This window comes from Halichoerus grypus, chromosome 7, assembly GCF_964656455.1.
Source record: "Halichoerus grypus chromosome 7, mHalGry1.hap1.1, whole genome shotgun sequence".
NCBI lineage: Eukaryota > Metazoa > Chordata > Mammalia > Carnivora > Phocidae > Halichoerus > Halichoerus grypus.
In genome coordinates this window covers 47,402,822-47,421,115 of record NC_135718.1, presented here as the reverse complement: position 1 = coordinate 47,421,115, position 18,294 = coordinate 47,402,822, and the positions used below count along the sequence as shown (strand labels likewise).

General features: G+C 56.3%; 1 protein-coding gene and 1 long non-coding RNA gene across 4 annotated transcripts in view; both read right to left on the bottom strand.

The window, feature by feature from the left end:
* Positions 1–18,294, bottom strand: part of LOC144382563 (uncharacterized) — a 239,241-nt gene that overhangs the window by 63,046 nt on the left and 157,901 nt on the right. The window lies entirely within an intron of this gene.
* Positions 1–18,294, bottom strand: part of LOC118534143 (uncharacterized) — a 42,457-nt gene that overhangs the window by 18,774 nt on the left and 5,389 nt on the right. For 2 of the 3 annotated variants that reach the window (XM_078077521.1, XM_078077522.1), the window contains exon 3: positions 14,049–14,198. In XM_078077521.1, the coding sequence (XP_077933647.1) occupies positions 14,124–14,198 (75 nt within the window). In that variant the 3' untranslated portion in view covers positions 14,049–14,123. Of the gene's footprint in view, positions 1–12,947; positions 13,315–14,048; positions 14,199–18,294 lie in introns of those variants that run through there. The other variant, XM_078077520.1, reaches the window with a different exon arrangement.

The following is an 18,294-nucleotide window of genomic DNA, read 5'->3' as shown; positions in this document are numbered from 1 at the left end:
CTGAGGGAGGCTCAGGGCACCAGAAGCTGGGGCTGACTTCTGTGGCCTGCCAAAGCAGAGCTCAAACTCCTACCTATGGGGGCCCCAAGGAAACCAAGATGGAGCACATGCTCCCAGAGGCCAGGATACTGACCAGCCCGGCCCACAGACAAGGGGTGTCACCCTGTCCTTCCAGGCTCAGACCACGTGCCACATCCTCCATGAAGGCATCCATGACCGCCTCCCAAGACCCCCAGGCCAGAAGGGGCCACAAAGAGACAATGTATGAAAGAGTAAAAATAAGACATTCTATTTCACTCTCAGCTTAGATTCAAGACTCACAGCACTGTGAGGAGGAGTCCATGGGAGAAAATGCTTCAGGAAGTGTGTAACACAGGACCCAAGCTCTAGAAGTCTTCAGCAAATGTTAGTTTCCTTAAAAGTCAGAGGGAAACTGAGGGGCTCAGACCTGAGAACACACAGCTCATAAGTGGGAGAGCCGACCTTTCTCATTTCTCCATACCTGACGAACTCCGAGGGGCCTAATAACTGCAGGATGGGGGAAACTGAAGCCCAGAGGGCAAGTGACTATCCAAGGCCACCCAGTCACTGGCAGAACCCAGACTTGACCCCAGCTCTCCTGACACCCAACTTGACCCCACACACTGAGTCTCAGACTGAGCCGGTAGATGTCAATCCTAAGGCCCAGACCCCGTGGGGAGGAAGAGCCCATGGCAGGTCTAGGCAGGGCTTGGGGCTGTGCCTGCTGCCCCAGCAGGGGATCAAGACACAGCTTCAGCAGGTCCAGGATGGGCTCTGCCGCTGATCAGGGCTGTCAGATGCTGGTGAGGAGAACCAGAACCTGGAGGCTCTAGGCTGAAGAAGGAGGGATGGTGGCTGGGCCATGGGCAGCTTGGGCCAAGCAAAGGCTGGCTTGATGTCTCCTGGTACAGAGTTGGAGTCCTCCCTTACTTCCTAGCTGTGCCACTTGCCCAAGTGGGCCTTACTGTCCCATCTGTCCCCCAGGTGGGGCTGTCTAACAGTCAAGGAGGCATGAAAAAGGCAACACACTGCAGAGGTTCTTGTCCCTGCCCCACACATTCCAAGAAAGATGTCCTTAGACAATCACACTCTATGAGCCTCAGTCTCTTCATCTGTCCAATGGGGCTAAGAGTACTATGACAGGGGCATGAGGCTCTACCAACATGGATAGCTGCAGGAAATACACCTTCTAGATTTTTCTTTCGAGAAACTAAATTCTGACCATCCCACCTCCATCATCATCAGGCTGTCACCGTCAGCCTCAGGAAGGGAGAAGCTCACCACGCCCAGGAATAGGGCAGGGCCTTGATCTGCAGTCTGTCTGGGCACTGGGGAGGCCCTCCGGCTCAAAGACAGGGAGTGCCCCACATCCCAGGTTGTGTCCTGCTTCACTGGGCATGAGGCTGGACCCGGCACAGGACTGGTGTCCCAGGCATGCCGAGGCCTGTGCAGAAGGCCCTCCATGCTACCTTACAGCATCCTGGGTGAGACGACCAGAGAGAGTACTGGGCTTGGCGCAGTTTCTGCTACAGCCCCCACCCCCATGCCCCCTCAGGTAAAGGACTGCAAAAGCCTAGTCAGCAGGGGAATAAGCAGTGTAATCTCTGGGAAAATGCTCCTGTACAGAACCCCCTCAGATCGTAGGTGGGGAGTCAGTGGGACTATGAAGCCCATTCTAGGTCTGGCAACTGGGCTACTGTGAAGACAAAGTGAGGCCCTACGGCAGGTACCAGACTGGTGCTGACCCACAGAAAGGGCTTCCAATCCCCGGCCCCTTTATCCTTTGATCCCTACAACCCCGAAAGCCAGGCACTGCAGGTGACGAAGGAGAGGCCCGGAGTGGGTAAGAGCCATGGAGAATGTCACACCGCGAAGCAGGGTGCCCAGGGCATCCACTGAGCACCCCCTCCCTGACACCAGGAGAGAGGGCGAGGCGGGCACGTTCCCGGGGCGTCTGCTTGCCAGCCTTACAGGTGATGTGGGTCCTAATGAGACTTAAAATTAGAACTAATTGGAGAAGTATTTTTATTACAGGAATGAGCATGTGGGCAGTAAAGGAACCCAGCATGGCAGGAACAGGCACGGGGCTGGTGCGGAATAGTGTGCTTCCTCTTGTGCAAGAGACTCCCTGCTGGCCAGGAATTAAGGGCAGCGGGGGCGGCAGGGGAAGGCTGCTTTGGAAGCTGGCAGAGAAAGATGTTTGCTATTGACCAAGGTCCAGAAAATCAGCCTCTGGATACAAGCAAGGAAGCCTGGGTGCCTAGGCCTTGGTTTGCCTGTCTGGAAAATGGGTACAATGGCAATCGTAAGACTCAAACACTTTCCTCCTGCCAGTAAAGAACCTTTTTGAGTGTGAGATTGCTATGGTCCAAATATTTGTGTCCCCCCAAAGACCTAGGTTGAAACCTAACCCCTGAGGTGTTGGTGTTAGGAGGTGAGGAGGTCATGAGGGAGGAGCATGGTGGGATTAGTGCCTTATAAGGGAGACCCCAGAGAGCTCCTTCCACCTTGTGAGGACTCAGAGAGAAATGGCTAACAGTGAATTAGGAAGCAGGCCCTCACCAGACACAGAATCTGCAGGTACCTTGATCTTGGCCTCGCAGCCTCCAGAGCGGTGAGAAATAAATGTTCAAGCCTCCTAATTTGGGGTATTCTGTTATAGCAGCCTAAACAGGCTGAGATACTCTCCATCTGACAAATTTCAGGAGAAGGGGAAGAGTAAAGTTTCCTCTAGTGTCCTGGTTTCCTCTGCTACTTCCAGCTATGGCTTATCCCCAGGGAAACCCAATCCCGGGTGGTGGAGGATGGTTCATCTTTAAGAAAGCCTGTGATACTCTCAGAGAGACACACATCAGGGGAATTATTCACTTTACAAAAAAGGTGTTTCCTTCACAAAAGGAGATTTCCCCCACCCCTCTGAGCTCCCTGGCCTTCTGAGCTTCCCTGCCCTGCTCTGGATGTGGGAGAGGCCGGAGGTGTGGTGATGAAAGTACAGACAGGCTGTACCAGCTACTACCCTGCTCTGGGGGCGGGGGGGGGGGGGATTTCTTCACCATAAGTGAGGGCTTGGAGAGAGTTGTCTCAAGGGCTGGGGTTGTGTCAGGAGGCTTGAAGTGAGAGGTAGGAAACCCAGTGGATGGAGTTCAGTGAGAAACGGGAACCACGGTTCTCAGATGGGCCTGGATTACCAACACTTGTCAGGGACCCTGGGGCTGCTGGGAAGAGGAGGAGCCCCCTCTCACCCCTGGCTGTTGGAGTGGCTGGGGTTCAGGACCCCCTTTAGACGCCCTGTTCCTCCTCCCATGGGGCATGACAGCTGAACCTGGGTGAGGCCAAGGGCAGGGAACCTGTCCTGGGCAAGAGTCTGGTGCCAGGCCAGGTGGAACCGTCTCCATGATTCTTGGTGGAGGGGGGGGGGTCACCTTATTTTTCTGAAAAGGAGGTCAAAACCCCCATCAACAGCCTCCCGGCTTCCATTTCTCCCTTGTAGTACTCCTCAACTCTGCTGCCAACATGATCCTTCTGGAACCTGGTCTTGATCATGGCACTCCCTTGCTCACCCACCTTCAATAGCTCCCTATCACCTCAGCCATTTTCCCCAGACTGACAATTGAAACTTTCCGAGGCCCTTGTTAAGCAGACAAAGGCCCCAGCCCCCTGCCTGATAGCCTTCCGAGTCCATCAGGCTCTCTCAGGGACTCCTCCAACTTTCTCATTTGATAGCTAAGCCATCTGGCACTCAGAGAGGCTAAGTGACTTGCCGGAGGTCACACAGCAGGAGGACTTGAAATTCGAATCCAGCTCTGGTGACTTGGATAGAGTTCATATACTCTCCACAGAGGGGCCACAAGCCTAGAGCAGAAGTTTCAGAAAGCTGTGTCCCTTGCCTGAGGAGAGCCTGGCAGGTAAGGAAGGAAGACGTTGAATGGTGAGCTCTGAAGGCGGCACCAAGCCGTGGGTAGAGCCCAGACTACCAGTCCAGAGGCCCTGGGCCCCAGCTACCCTGGCTGAGCCTCAGCGGCCTGCTGTGGGAAATGGAGAGTAAGTCCCCTGACCTCACAGGTGCCTGTGGGAGTGAGCAGAGAGTGGGCGCTGCCCAGCCCGGAGCCCACACCCTTTGCCTTTTGCACAGGATCCAAAGGCTCAGGGCTGTGGGTGCAGCCTTTGCCAGCCCCAAATCCACCACGATCCCCCTAGCTGCAGCCCATAGTGGGGCTTTGCAGGCCCAGCAAACAACCCCTCAACCCCTCATCAAATGGAAACTTTTTTAAAGCAACAGAAACCAACCTCTGGGTGCTTGCTCTGCTGCGTGTGCTGGTGACGGGGAAGGAGATCTGCTACTACAGAGGAAAGGGCTCAGGCTGGGGGTGGAGGCCAGGCAGAGGGGAGAAACGGAGATCTGATAAGGGGGTTCTGCTCATCTGGGCCCAGCATGAGCGGGGGAGGCACCGGGGGCACGGCCCGACTCAGCCCCTGCGATTGCTTTGCGGTGCCAGGCCCTCAGACCACAGGGTTCCAAGGCTCAGCGAGCTTCCCCCACCCCCACCCCCAGCGCTGGCTGTTTCCTGGGGTGTCTGCCTTCTTCTGGGCTTTGCCTCTCACCACAGGTTGCTCTGAGAGAGGCAGTGGGTCTGGGCATGGGAACCAGCCAGAGGCTCCAAGGTCAGATCGTCTCTTTGTCTAGCTCTGCACCAATGGCCCTGGGCCAGTCTCTGCCCCAGTGGGCCCGTGTCCCCCTTCCCCAAATAGAGGTGCTGTCTATGGTAATAGCATCAGGACGTGGGGCTGGCCTGGGAATAGGGAGGCTCCAGAGCATGCGCTTGCTGGGCAGCCCGGAGTGAGTGGCTTTAGCTAGGGTGACCGAGACTGTCGAGTTGAGCCCTGAACGTCTGCAGCCCAGGAAACTCCACAGTCCTCGGGAAACCACTGGTCACCCTTTACCTCTCAAGACTGGGGTTTCCTCTGCTGAGACTCTAGAGGTCATTCCCAGCTCCCCACACAGTGCTTTCAGTGATTGAGAAGTGACCTGCCCTCTTGGACAGACTCAACGGCCCGCACCTGTCCCCGGGAGGCTGGGCAGCCCCTGGGGCAGGCAGGCAGAGTGAGCAGGTAGGTCTCGGGAACCCAGAGGCCGAGCAGGTACAAGGAGACTTGGTGTGGCCTGGGCCTCACAGGAGGAGGCACGCTGCGGGGGGTAGGGGGTCATGGCTTCGCACAGCCCGGGGGGCCAGACTGTGGAGGAAGCAGCACGCCAAGCCCTGTACTGAGCGCTCAGCCACATGGAGGAGCCAGACTGGCCCTCAGGGGCCCCACAGTTGAATTTCTAAATCTACTGCCTTCGCTCTCTGAATTCCCCTGGCTACATCTACTGCCAAGTGACTTGCATCTAAACAAACACACAAAAAAGAAAACTGCAACAGACAACAAAGATTTGTCTGTGTTTTTTTTTTTTAAGTGACGATGGGCTTTACCCAGAAATTAAAAGCCCCCCGGGGGCTCTCAAAGCGGGTGTCTCCAACACGCCCCATGCTTCCCTGACTCCTGGCGCAGCCAGCCCCAGCGGAGGCAGACCACCCCAGAGAGACCAGCTGGAGGCCGAGTGGACGCCCATGGTTCCCACCCACACTCCAGGCCACCGGGCAGCTCTGCCTGGCACGGCCACCTGCCACACACAGCCCCTCAAAGCATCTCACCAACAGCTGCAGGGGTGGCTCGGGTTGCCAGCCTTCCAAGCTTCTTGTGCCCAAGAGACCTCACACTTCCTAGCTGGGTCGCCCTAAACACTTCACTGACCCACTCAGTCTCAGTTACCTTGTCTACAAAAGGAAGCAAGGGCAGCAAGGGCAGGAAGACGAGAAGGCCCTGCTCTCACCTGCTGGGCTGCAAGCTCCAGCCCAGTCTCGTCCAGAACCATCCGCTGGAAGAAGAGGGGCCACAGGGGTGAGGGCAAGAGGACTAGAGGTAAATGCTGTCAAGGTCACAGTGGCCACCTCTGCTGGGCCTGCTGTCCCTCTCACCCCAGACACCTGCTGGGCCAAGTCAAATGATCCCTCTCCCCACCACACACACATGCTCTATGAGTTAGATACCCTTGTACTTGCCTGTTCACCGTCCTACATTCTCAGGGCTTCTATCCAGAACATGTTGGTGCTCCCGTTTCCTTAATCAATCATTGACACTTGGGCAGGAGTGACTTGCCCAGTATCCCACTGCATAAAACAGAGCACGGATTGCAATCTGGGCTGACAAGAGGTCTGGCTTCTTTCCACTGCACGCAAAGGTCCCACAACCAATGGCTCCGGGCCGGAAAGGGGTCTTTGCAAGCCACCAAAGTTTCCGAGAAGGGGAGTAGCCTGATTGGGTGGGCCATTCGAAGTTGGACTAAGGGCCCTGAGCCTTGGGACCCCAAGACCAGCACGGAGGCTCTGATGGGGGCAGGGGGTGGGTCGCACAGGGGAGAAAGTGCAGGGCAAGCCATGCTAGGAGTTCAGACCACCACCCCTCTCAGCCTCTGGGGACTCAGGCAGGAAGAGGAAGCCGGGAGGAGGAGGGGTGGGGCTGGGGAGGACACGCACAGCGTGCTCCCAGCATTCCACACTCGGAAGCCACTCAGCGGGCTTAGTGGGGCATCAGCTCACCTCCCCAGATGGCAGCAGCGGTGGAGGAGGGGGAGGCTGTGGCTCCCCCAGTGCAACTTGGCCAGTCGGGGCGAGCCCCCGAGCCCGCCACAGGGGCCGTGTCTGCTCCTGCACCCACTGTTTTTCCAAGCTGATTCCCCACGCCAGATTGATGAACAACGTAATAAAGGGGGCAATCACATTATTCCTGAATGCATTTTAATAAAAATCAAATAAAAGCAATTATGTGAATTTTCAAGAGGATCACCTCTCCTCCTTTCCCCGAGGTAGGAAACAGAATGAATTCAGGAAATCATTAAAATCAGAAACCCGAGCTGCGCGCCACAGCTGCGCTGGCGGCCGCCACACAAAGGCAGCAGGGGAAGCCGGCCCCCAGCACCCGCGCCCGCGCCCGCGCCTCTCTCTGGCTCTTGGAGTGGGAATTCCACCTATGGGTGAAGAAGGGTAATTAAAGGCCAAGAGAGATACTTTGAATCCAGGCTGCCTTTGCCCCTTCAGTACGAACTTCCCGGCTTCAAAGGGGCCTCGGACTGCCCGCGTGAGGGCTCTCCCACCTGGCAGCTCCGGAGGCCTGCAGAGGGCGGGCACGGGGCTCAGAGTGGTCCCCAGACAAACACGGCTCTTTCCATGCAGCTCTCAGCCCAGCTCGGGGCCAGAATGCTGGGTGTGGGTGCAGAAGGACAGGGTCCCACTGAGGGGCGATGGGTCCCTGTCCCCCCCACCTGCATCCTCAGAAGGGACACAAGCTTTGTGATTTGCAAGGCCCTTCCTTCCCACCTGATCAGTCATTCTAGCCCCATGTGCCCCTCAGATGAGTATGTTCTTTTGGGGCTGAGGATGCTGAGGTTGGAGGGGCCCCTGTCACACCTAAGGTCACCTCGCTGGTAAAGCAGAGCCTGGACTGGAGTTCGGTTTTCCCCAGGCTGTGAGGCAGCCCGAGGTCCTGTGGTTCAGGTGGTCTGGACACCACACAGTTTGGCCTTGCATGGCATTTACAGGAACAAGCCCGGACCACCCCCGCTGCCATTTCCCAGGCCCAGGCCTGGCCCACCATCTCCAAACACTGTGAAGTGAGTGCGTTCATCTTCTCAGTACAAGTTCAGGATGGAGCTTCAGTGGAGTGAAGCGACCTGCCCACAACCCCACAGTAGAGGTGAGGAATCCTGGATTCACCCGGGGCCATCAGAGTCCAGAGCCAAAGATTCTGACTGCCAAGCCACAGTGCCACCCTTATCACGGGAAAGAGACCTTCACTCAGGACCTCCAGGGTGCATTTGGGTGGTGGGGAAGGAAAGACAGCGATCATCCCTTTCCCTGCTCCCCCCCATTCACAGAGGCTAACCCACGTCACCCTCCCTCCTGAAAGGGCAGGGCAATGATGCTCCAAAAGGAGCACCAAATCCCCCTACAGTCATCTTCCTCAGCCACCGGGGTCCTGATTCTCAGATGGAGGGCAGACAGAAAAGCAGACAGCCATAGGGCCCCTTTTAGGGCAGCCTGACTTAGAGGAGCAAACCGGAACCACGAGGCAGAAGGTGAGCAGTGGGCAACTGGCACTGCGTCTCTGGGCAGGCATGCGTGCATGTGTTCATGTGTATTTGTGTGTACACACTTGCGCACATGTGCGTAGAGGCTTCTGTGTGTGAATGTGGGGGCGAGGAGTGACCGGTCCCCAGTTTGAGGCTGTCCCATCCCATCCCACTCAGCTCCGAGCTCCCCCCATCCCTGCAGCCGCTAACAGCTATGGCGCTCTCCTACAGGACGCTCAGGGAATGGCGCCCCCAAGTGCAGCAGCCAATGGGAGGAAAGGAGGGTGCCAGGGAGGACTCTGGGTGGCTCTTCCCTGTGCCAGGCGTCCCTTGGAAGTAGGGGTTTTTGGCAGGCCCCTGGCATCCGAGACCGAGAATCGGGCCCCGGCATCAGGGCTTCTGATCTCAGCCTCCCATGTCCCCTGCTATCCCCCTCTGTTCTCTGAGGCTCTCCTGGGCCTCAACGGGGAAGTGGAGGTGGCACCTGGCTTTTAGGGCTAGTGCACGGGAGAGCGCAGAAGGGGACAGCAAGACGGTGTGTGAACCCTCTGTCAGGCTTGTCCCCCCAGTGCGCGGCCAACCCCACCGGTCTGACGCACAGCAGGTCCTCCGTAGGCTTGTGCTGCGTGATACTCAGAAGAAAACAGGCTTGTCCAGGAGGGGGCTGAGAGCAGGAAAAGCAAGTGGCCCTGCGTGCTCTGCAGGGCCTGTGCACGTGGAGCACGTGTGTGCACACACATGTGTAAGCACTGGTGGACATGTGCACTCCTGTGCCCACACCCACCGACCTGCACAGGTGTCGTGCACACACACACACATCAACAGAGCAAATGGGTAAACGCAGCCCCTAGCCCCGGGCAGTCTCCTGCCGGCCTTGCCTCCAAATCCTCCATCCAGACAGGCCTCGGAGCAATCCCGGTGGGACGTTTGAGTCCCAGCCCCTGGAGCGCCACAGGGAGGTCCTGGTGCTATCACCTTCCCCCTGATTCTGTCTCGGTCGCTCTGGAAGCACCTGCCCCAGTGGGACAGCCAGCTGTGCCTGGGATCTAGGGATGAAGGCTGCTCTTGGCAGCTACTAGAACATTTGCTCTGGGATAAGCCTGACAGAAGGGTACCCAAGGACTCAGACGTGGTAGAGGAGGGCACACCCAACTCTGCTGGGGGTCACAGGACGGGGTTCACAAGGAAGGCCTCCCAACAAATGACACCTTGGAGCTGAACCTAGGAGCTGGTTTTCCCAAGCAGACTAGATGGAAAGGCATTCCCGGTAAAGGGAACAGCTCAGGCAAAAGCATGATGGTATGCCTTGTTCAGGGAATGCCCAGCTGCCCGGGGGCCCCCAGCCCTGCTTCTGCTGGCCACACCAGGAAGAAATGTCCTTTCAGAACACTCTCTGGGGAGGGCAAAATAGGGTACCACACTGCAGATACCCCCCCAAAGCATAACAACAGGTGCAGATGGCAGCCCCTGAGGAGGAGGGCACATGGGGGCGCAAGTTACTCTTCAAAGCTCCCCCTGTCCCTTTAAAGAAGGCACTTCTCCTGGGAATGCAGCGTGTGATTCACTGTCTCAAAAGTGGTTAGCCGCGGATCACACCCGTGTGCTCCAACCATTTGTTCAAAAGAGGAAGGGAGTCGTGATTGAGCTTCAGGTACTGGTTCCCTCTGGGACGTGTCTGTAATGCTCCAGTTCTTCAGTATGATGGCCATGAGTGTTCACTGTATTGAGTTTCATAGCTTACAGTCTTTCATATGTATGAAATTGAACATAATAAACATTTTAATTGTATTTATGCGCAAGTTTACAGGGCTGTTCTGAAACCGGGTTGGCTGAGATGCCTCTATGCGATTACCTGAGCTTGGCATACTCACAGGGAGCCCTGTACTCGGGGGGCGGGGGGGCAGCGTGGGGTCTGGACTCTTGTCCAGCTCCACTGGGTCCATAGAAGACTCCAGACATTTCGAGAACAAGACCGGGTGTAGCTAGGAAGATAGGGGATGAATGCCCAGCCAACTTCCTGTACAGGATTGGACACGTCCCTTCTGCTCTTTGGGTCTCACTGTCCCCTCTGCACAGTGAGGGACTACAGGTGGCATGTGTCCTGGCTTTGAATCCAGACTCTGCCGACGTGGGACAGGGACGTGGAGCACTCCCTTACCTGTAAAGTGGGACCCCACAGAGCTGATCTGCGAGCTGGATGGCACGAGGCTCTTTAAGACACAACTCCTGGCAGGTAGTGACTCCTCTATAATAGTGTTTTTTAAAAAACTCACCGGAACAAAAACCCCCAGAGCAAACAGGGCGAGATTGGAGGTTGGGAGAGCTATGCTCCAGGTCTGGACCCCACCACTCACTGGCCTGAAGCTTCTGGAGTCCTTTTGTCCCTGGGAGTTCCCCGTGTAAAATGGGAACTACAGGGTCCCTTGGAGAGGAGCGAGAATGAGAAAGTTCTTGCAAAGGGGAGTGTGCTGTAAAGGCCAGGGTCAGTAACCAGAGTTCTAATCCCCAAGACCCCCTCCCCAGGAGAAAAATCCCAACCTGCTGCCTGGGGGGCTATGCTTGGGGGCCTCACCCAGGGCAGCCCTAATCTCGGGGCAGGCCCAGCGCCTGTTCCTGCTCAGAGTTAGGGGCCTGGGCTGGATCAAAGGCGGAGAGAATTAGCATCACAGAGAGCCCGGGGGGAGGGGAGGCCAGGATTAATTTATCTCCTCTTCCTGCTGCTCCTTCTGCAGCCCCTGAGGTTGGGGGAAGGGTAACCATCCACCCCCAAGCCCCTACCACCCCCCTGAGGCCCAGTTCCTGTAGAGGGAGGCAGAGCAGGGCAAGGATTTGGGCGGGACCTGCACAGTGCACACATTCTGGAGCCATGGGCTCGAAGGGACAAGAATGAAGATGCCTGGGCCAGAGGGCCATCCACAGAGGCTGGAGGCCAGGGGGAGGCAACGTGAGTTCACAGATCCCACCGGGTCATTTGGGGGACACAGGAGCGTGTGTGCCTGTGGGGGGGGGTGTGCGTGCCTGCGGCAGGGTGGGCACAGTGCCTGTACCTGTGGATGTGACTCAGTGACAGCGAGACTCATGGGGGACTGTCTCTGCGTCTGCACAACCGTGGTGTCCAGTGTGCGGGCATACGCGCACGCGTGCGGACAGAGGACCCGCTTGTGAACTTGGAAATGAGCAGAAAGGAGAAGTGTGAGGGTCCCCGCACAGGGAAACAGCCAGAAGGGGCACAGACTTGCACCTTGCAGGCCCTGCTGCCAGGCCCGCGGGCTCTCTGCACCCCTCAGGCCTCACCCTTCCTGCCATGCAACTGCAGTGGGACCACCGGGCTTAACCTGTCCCTGCCTGTTTCCTCGCCCAAGATGGGTGTCATCAGCGTGGTTGTGAGGATTAAATTAGTTAATATAATGGAAGCATTTAAAACAGCCCTTGGCACACAATGAATGCTCCCAAAGCGTTCATTAGGACAATTAGTGCTACCTGGAGGGGCCTAGTGGGCTTGAGGCGGGCCTGCCGGAGGGGCAGGGTCAGCCCACAGCCTGCCAGGCGCTGTCCTTGCAGAAGCCTCGGAGGGAGACTGGGTTTAAGCCAGCAGAGCTGGGCAGCCTTTGGCAATGCCAGGAAAACGGAGCATGTGGTGTGGGAAGAATCACGAGGAACAACCTGAGCCAACTTGGCAGGCTTGGCACCCGCTGGCCACGCACATGGAGCTCCTCCCACCCACCCCCTTCTGGCTTCCCGTGCCCCCCCCCCACGTACCTCCCACCCACTTCCTACCCCAGGAGTGTCGGGCAGGGCCCCACCAGCAGCCCTGTTGCCTCCTTCTACTGGCTCCCCAAGTCCACTCTTCATGCCCATTCTGCCTATGGGGAAACTAAGGCTCTGAGAAACGGAGGGATATAACCAAGAGGCAGAGCTGGATTCAGGAACCCAGGACTCTGAGTACTCAGAGTAGCTTATAAAGAAGCAAAATGCCAATCTGGCCCCTAGGGCAGCCCAACTGGCTCTCAGTTCTTCAGGGTCTGTCCTGGCTTTCAGAGCCCCTGAAACAGTTCCCTCAGCTTTTTCTGAATCACAGACTGGACGACTAACACACCCTTCCCCATATTCACCTTATCTGCTCTACCTACCAACCGGAACACAGGAGAATGTCTAGATTGACACCTAAGTGAATTCCTAATATACCTCTTCCACCTCTGCACTTTTGCTCCTACTGTTCTGCCTTGTCCCTCCCCACCCAGATCTTCATCAGTCAAGGCCCACTGCAAATGCCACTTCTTCCACGAAGCCTTCTCTGATTGCCTAATTGCCTAATCCATTAGTGGCCTCTCAGGCTCCTGCCCCTAGGGACCTAGAGACAATCCTCTCTTCGGCACTAACCACTTTACCTGCCCAGAGGTCCTAGAGGACAGACCAGGAGCTTCTCTGTCCACCGTGACCCCACAGGACAGGACAAGAATGTCAACAGGCCAGGGTACTCCATGGACAGCCCCCCCCCAATGGCTCCCTAAGCCTCTCCAAGCCCTTCAACCATGGCCATTTAATAGAGTGTTCCACAGCTAAGGCCCTGGAGCTGATTTTCCTAGATTCAAATCTCAGCTCTCCCACTCACTGTGTGACCTTGGGCTTGTCATCTAACCTTTCTGTGCTTCAGATTGTTCATCTATCAGTGGGAGGAATAGTTCCAATGCCACAAGGTTGTTGTGAGAATGAAATGAGTTAGCACGCCTAAGTTCTTAGAACAATACCCTGCATGTAGTCACATTGCTATATGTGTTTACCATTGTTGTTAATATTTATACTGCTGTCATAACCAGGAGGACACACAGCACTGGACACAATCTCTGTCCCCCAGAGATGAGAGTCCCAGACAGGAACAGGAAAGGGGAGTTACATTTCTAATCCCATTTAACAGTCAGACCATCTTGGAAGGAGTTATGACCAGCCCCACTTTACAGATAGGGAAGCTGAGGCTCCACACGGCGGTAGGAGCTTCCCTAGGGCTCACAGCCATAAGCGGCAAGGCTGGGATTCGGGGCCCGGTCGCGGGGCTCCAAAGTCCACGCTCCTTCAGCAAGCCCGCTGCCTCTCAGTCTGGCAGAGAGATAAGCCGAGTACACAGATAGCTGTAATCCAAGGTAGAAAGTGATAAGTGGCAAACAGGGACCGAGAAAGACTGTGGGAGGGCGGGCGCCTGCCGGCCTCGGGAGGGGAAGGGGTGGAGGGCGGGGCAGGCTTCTGAGAGCGGGTGACATCTGAGTACAGCCTCCAAGGTGGACAGGCCGAGAGGGAAGACTTTCCGCTTGGAGGGTCCAGTGTGAGCAAAGACATGGGTGGCCAGGGCCACAGCATCTAGCAGGTGCCTGATGGGTCACAGAGGCCCAATAAATATTTGTGAAAGGGAGGGAGGAAGGAGACGCAGAGAGGGAGGGTGAGTATACCCTGACCCCACTTGGCCCAGGAACTTCCCCTGTCACGGGGAGACAGAAGTCACTCCTACTCTCTGAAGGGCTTCATGGGGGCCCAGGGGCCCCCTTGTCCTATGACACCCCAGAGAAGTAGCTCAGGACCTTCAAGCTGGAGCTCCAGAGAATTAGATGTTTCACTCAATACCAGGAAGAAATTCCCAACACGTAAAGCTGGACAGGGCTTCTCTGTGGGGCAGGCCAGTGGTGTGTTGGAGCCGGCTCGGACCGGCTCACAAGAGGCGATGGCTAAATTTTCTGGAACTCTGTGAGTTGGGTGATGTTAAGTCAGCAGCTTGACATTGGCCACAGTGGGAGTGTTTACACCATGCAAATCGGCAAACGCTATCCATCAGGTTTTCCCCATTTTGGAGAGCCAGATGTTAAGCACTTACCAGCACATCACTGAGCAGTGTCTGCCATGTGAGGGAGCAAGCTCCCCATTCCCAGAAGGATGCAAGCAGAGAGAGTCACCTCCCGAGAAGAATGAGACCTAGGGGTTCTCGCTCCGATGACCTCAGAAGCCCCTTTCTGGCTTCTGAGAGCTGATGAAAAGTCAGGTTTGAGAAAAAATTAATCAGAGTAATTATTCATGCTAGGAAATCATTAACCACTTGACTCAGAGCCTGGGAGTAGGGCAGGAACCTGGGGAAATGTGTAAGGTGCCACATGTTTGCAGATTTCACAGGTAGAAAGCTTTGTCCAACATCGCACCGGGAGTTGGGGACAACACTGGGACCAGAACCTGTGTCTCCAGCCTCCTAGCCAGGGCTCCTTCTGGGGCATATGCACTGGGCTGGTGGGGACAGGGACACCTTCCTACACAGTCTGTTTGCTGTCTCTCCTCCAACAAAATATAAGCTCTGTGACAGAGAGACCCCATCTGTTTTGTTCACTGTCGGATCCCCAGTGCCTAGTTCTGTGCCTGGCACATTGCAGGGAGTCAATAAACGTTTGTTAGATGAATCAGTGTGTCTGGGATCCCATCTTGTGGCAACATTTGATGAGCCATCCTCTGAGACCATGACCACTCAGGTCCCCACGCCTGCTTAGTGACATGGAATCAGAAGACCGGGTTCAAAAACCAATTCTGCCCCTTCCTGTATGACTTTGGCCAAACCACTGGGCCCCTTGAACCTTCATTTTATTTCTCTACAAAGTGGGTTGTGCAATCTCCGCCTGCCTCTTGAGGCTGGCTGTGGCACTCAGGTAAGACATAAAGTGCTTTTTACAAACTCCAAAGTGCGATACCCAGAGCAGGAAAGGGGATGCTCGGGAAGCTGGCTTTGATGGCGAGGCCAAGCCCCAGGGCTCCCAGTGCACATGGGATAGTGGCCAGGCTGCTGCTCTCTTTGGGCTGATGCTTGGGGTAATCTGGGTCAGACCGGCTCTTTGGAGAACAGAGGTGGGGGATGTTGCCAAACGGAACTCAAGGTTCTAAAGGGGCAGGGAGGGGAGGCTGAAATGAAGGCAGCAAGGGAGAGTTTGGGGAATCCTCTTCCTCCACAGACCAAGTCTCTTGGAGCAGAGGCAGCAGGCAAACCAGGAACTTTAGACAGCACTTTTGTGCCTGCAAAACCATTTGTTGCCACCGGCACCCTAGCCCCCGCCAACCCCGAAACCTTCCCTGCTGCAAATTGCCTTAACAGGTGAGCTTGGACTGGCACTTGCCAAGTCAGGTCGGGGTGGGATGAAAAATCCTGGTAGATTCTGAAATCAAACCAGTGTTCCAAATGATTCCATGGAGAAAGGATTTCTGCCACTCTCCTAGACAGGCATCCGAAGCCCCCCGCCTTGGTAGAGTGGGGGACAGGGAGGGGGTCCAGCTCACTCCGGGTTGTGGGTGATGAGGAAGGGGGTGCCAGTGCTCCACAGCCCTCCCAAGTGGCATCTGATTTTTGCAAAGGGGGTGAGGGCAGCGGGAGACTCAGAGCTGGGGCCAGGGAGGCAGGTGGAGAGGGTGCCCATGGAAGGGACGAAACGTCAGCCTGGGCCCCCGGGGGGAAAGCAAAATAGAAAGGCCCTGTGTCAGCAGCCAGGCCCCTGGCGGCCGGGCTCTCGGCTCCATTCTGTTCAGCGGGATTCTAGTTGGCACCAGCTGCAGTCAGGAACAATGCCTGGATTTCTTTCTTTCTTCTTCTTTTTAAAAAAAAATTTAATAGAGGGGAGAGAAGAACTGGAGCCACTCATTGAACAGCTCAGCATCATGGAGGCGTCTGGGACCGTGTGTCCTTGAAAAACAGCACAGACTCAGGGACCCTACAGCTGGCTCAAGGTGCAAGAAGGTACATCATACTGGGAGCCTGGGGTCCCAGCCCACTGCTGCCTCACACTCGCTGTGTGACTGGGCAGGTCCACGCCTCACTCTGGTCTGTTTCCCCAGCAGAGCTTGCCTTCCAGACCCCACCCAATGCCAACTCCTCTCCTTCCCCCAAACTTTTAGAGTGGTATTTGATGGGGACAGTCCTTTCTGATAGTCTAGGAGCTCCTGGAGGGCCAGGTCTGGCTCATCCTTGTGTGTCCCTTGCATCTCCCACTGCACTTGACCGCCTGTCAGTCACTCAGGCACTCTGCTGGGTGATGGGATAGAGCAGTGAGCCATCCTCTGGCCCGCAGTCTCAGCCAGGGAGGAGATGGGTGCACATCAAAATAATTCCCCTGCCTAGGGAGGTGTCATGCTGGGCAGATGAAACTCCCTGTGCCTCAGTTTCCTCATCTCTAAAAATGGAGACGTTACTACCACTAACAACAATCAGCTCGTGTGAAGATGAAAGGAGTTTGTGTGCATGAGGTACTTGGTGTCTAGCACACTTTAATATGCAATCGTTATGATGATAACGCTGATGCTGGAGGCAGGGGCAGCACCACGTGGGCGCTGAGACCAGGGAGACAGCACATCTGCTGGAGGTATCGAGGCAGGCCTCTGAGCATGGGGCCGTGGATGTGGCCTTGAAGGTTGGTAGGGGTGTGTCCCAGGAGGCAGGAAGAGCATGAGGAGGTAAGAGCGTGTATAGAATGCTGGCAATTCTGGAAGCCACCCAGCATGGCCACAGGCATGGGGCAGGGCAAGGGGGTATGAGCCTTGAGGCCGGCAAACTGCTGTCCAGGTGAGGAGGGGAGACATAGAGGCTCGGAGCTCTTCTCCCACCCCCTCCAGTGCCAGAGAGGAGGGACCCCCCTCAGGGTGCCAGAGCTGTCAGGATAGACAGAGGAGGCTTGATCCTCCTCTGGCAGCTTGTTCCAGGCCCCCAGGAGTGCTGGACCTCCTAGCTTCCAGATGGTTCTCTGGCAGCGCTAGAGCAGAGGAGAGAGCGCTGGGTCGGGACCCCTGGCTCTTGTTCCCACTTTGACACTTCCCACCTGTGTGGCCATGAGAAAGCCACCACCTCCTTTCGGGGATCAGTTTCGTCACTGGAAAAAGGGCCATTGCAAGGCTCAGAAGATTAGCGGTACCTTGTGAAGCAAGGTGTTAAGGTCATGACCTACTCACAGCCCTGGATGGTCCCCTCTGAATACACATGTTTTCCTTTCCCTACGAAGCCAAAGAGACTCTGGAGGGCATTCCCCAAAGCAGGGTCCCCCTAAACCCTGAGGTGCACTATAGCTCAAGAGTCAAAGGCTTAATCAGAGGCAGAAGTACCATTGAACATCCCGTGTCCCTCTCTTACTTGACAGATGGGGAAACGAGCACAGAGTCTGTGATGCACTCATGACACATGGCAAGCCGGGCAGCAGTGGGCTGGGAGCGAAGGTGTCCCAACTCCCAAAACAGGCTCTCCGTTGACTCTCCCAGGCCTCCCAGCAGTAGAAGGGGGTGGCGGCTGAGCTGGGTCTGGAACCATGGGGCAGAGGTCCGTCATGGGAACTGAGAAGATAGCATACCTGGTGGAAAGGCCTGGAGAGCCAAGGCCAGGAGGCTGGGCAGGTGCGGCCTTGGAGAATGGAGTGCGCAACCTGACTGGCACAGAGGGAGGAGGCAGCCCAGGGGCACCTGCTGTGCTGAGGGGCACATCTGCTCTCTGCTGGGCCCAACCACCCACCTCTAGACACATAGTTGCCTCGGAGCTGGGCAGGGACCAAATGCCTCCTGGATCCACCAAGCTGTGAAGACTAAATCTACTCCCCGTGACCCCACTACCAAGGGAGGGGACCCGATCATTCCCTGGCAGGTGAGTGAGTCTTCCCACCATCCACCCCAGAGGACTCAGAAGGTCACCTTGTCTGCACCATAGCCTGGTGAGGAATGAAGGCAAATCCCCATTCTCAACCCTGAGTTTCAGCCCCACGCACCGAATAACTGTGAGACCTTAAGCAGGTCATTTAACCTCTCTGAGTCTTTGTCCTCAGTGGGGAATTACACCTTCTGGCTTTTGTGGAGAGGATGGAATGAGAAATGCCTGGCAAACAGGAAGCTCTCAACAACGACGTGACATTCCTTCGGCCCTTTTAGTCCCTGGGCTCCCTTTTGGGGAGGGAGGGGTGAATCATGGAGACGGAGAAGGCAGTCCTGGAGAGGTAGGAATTCACCCCTACATGTGCCAGTCCCCTGCCCCCCCAGCCCACTGAGGGCCTCCAGCCCAGGAGGCCACAGTTACTGCACCCTGTCAAGGTCCTCTGCTCCCCCCAGGACCTACAGCCTCT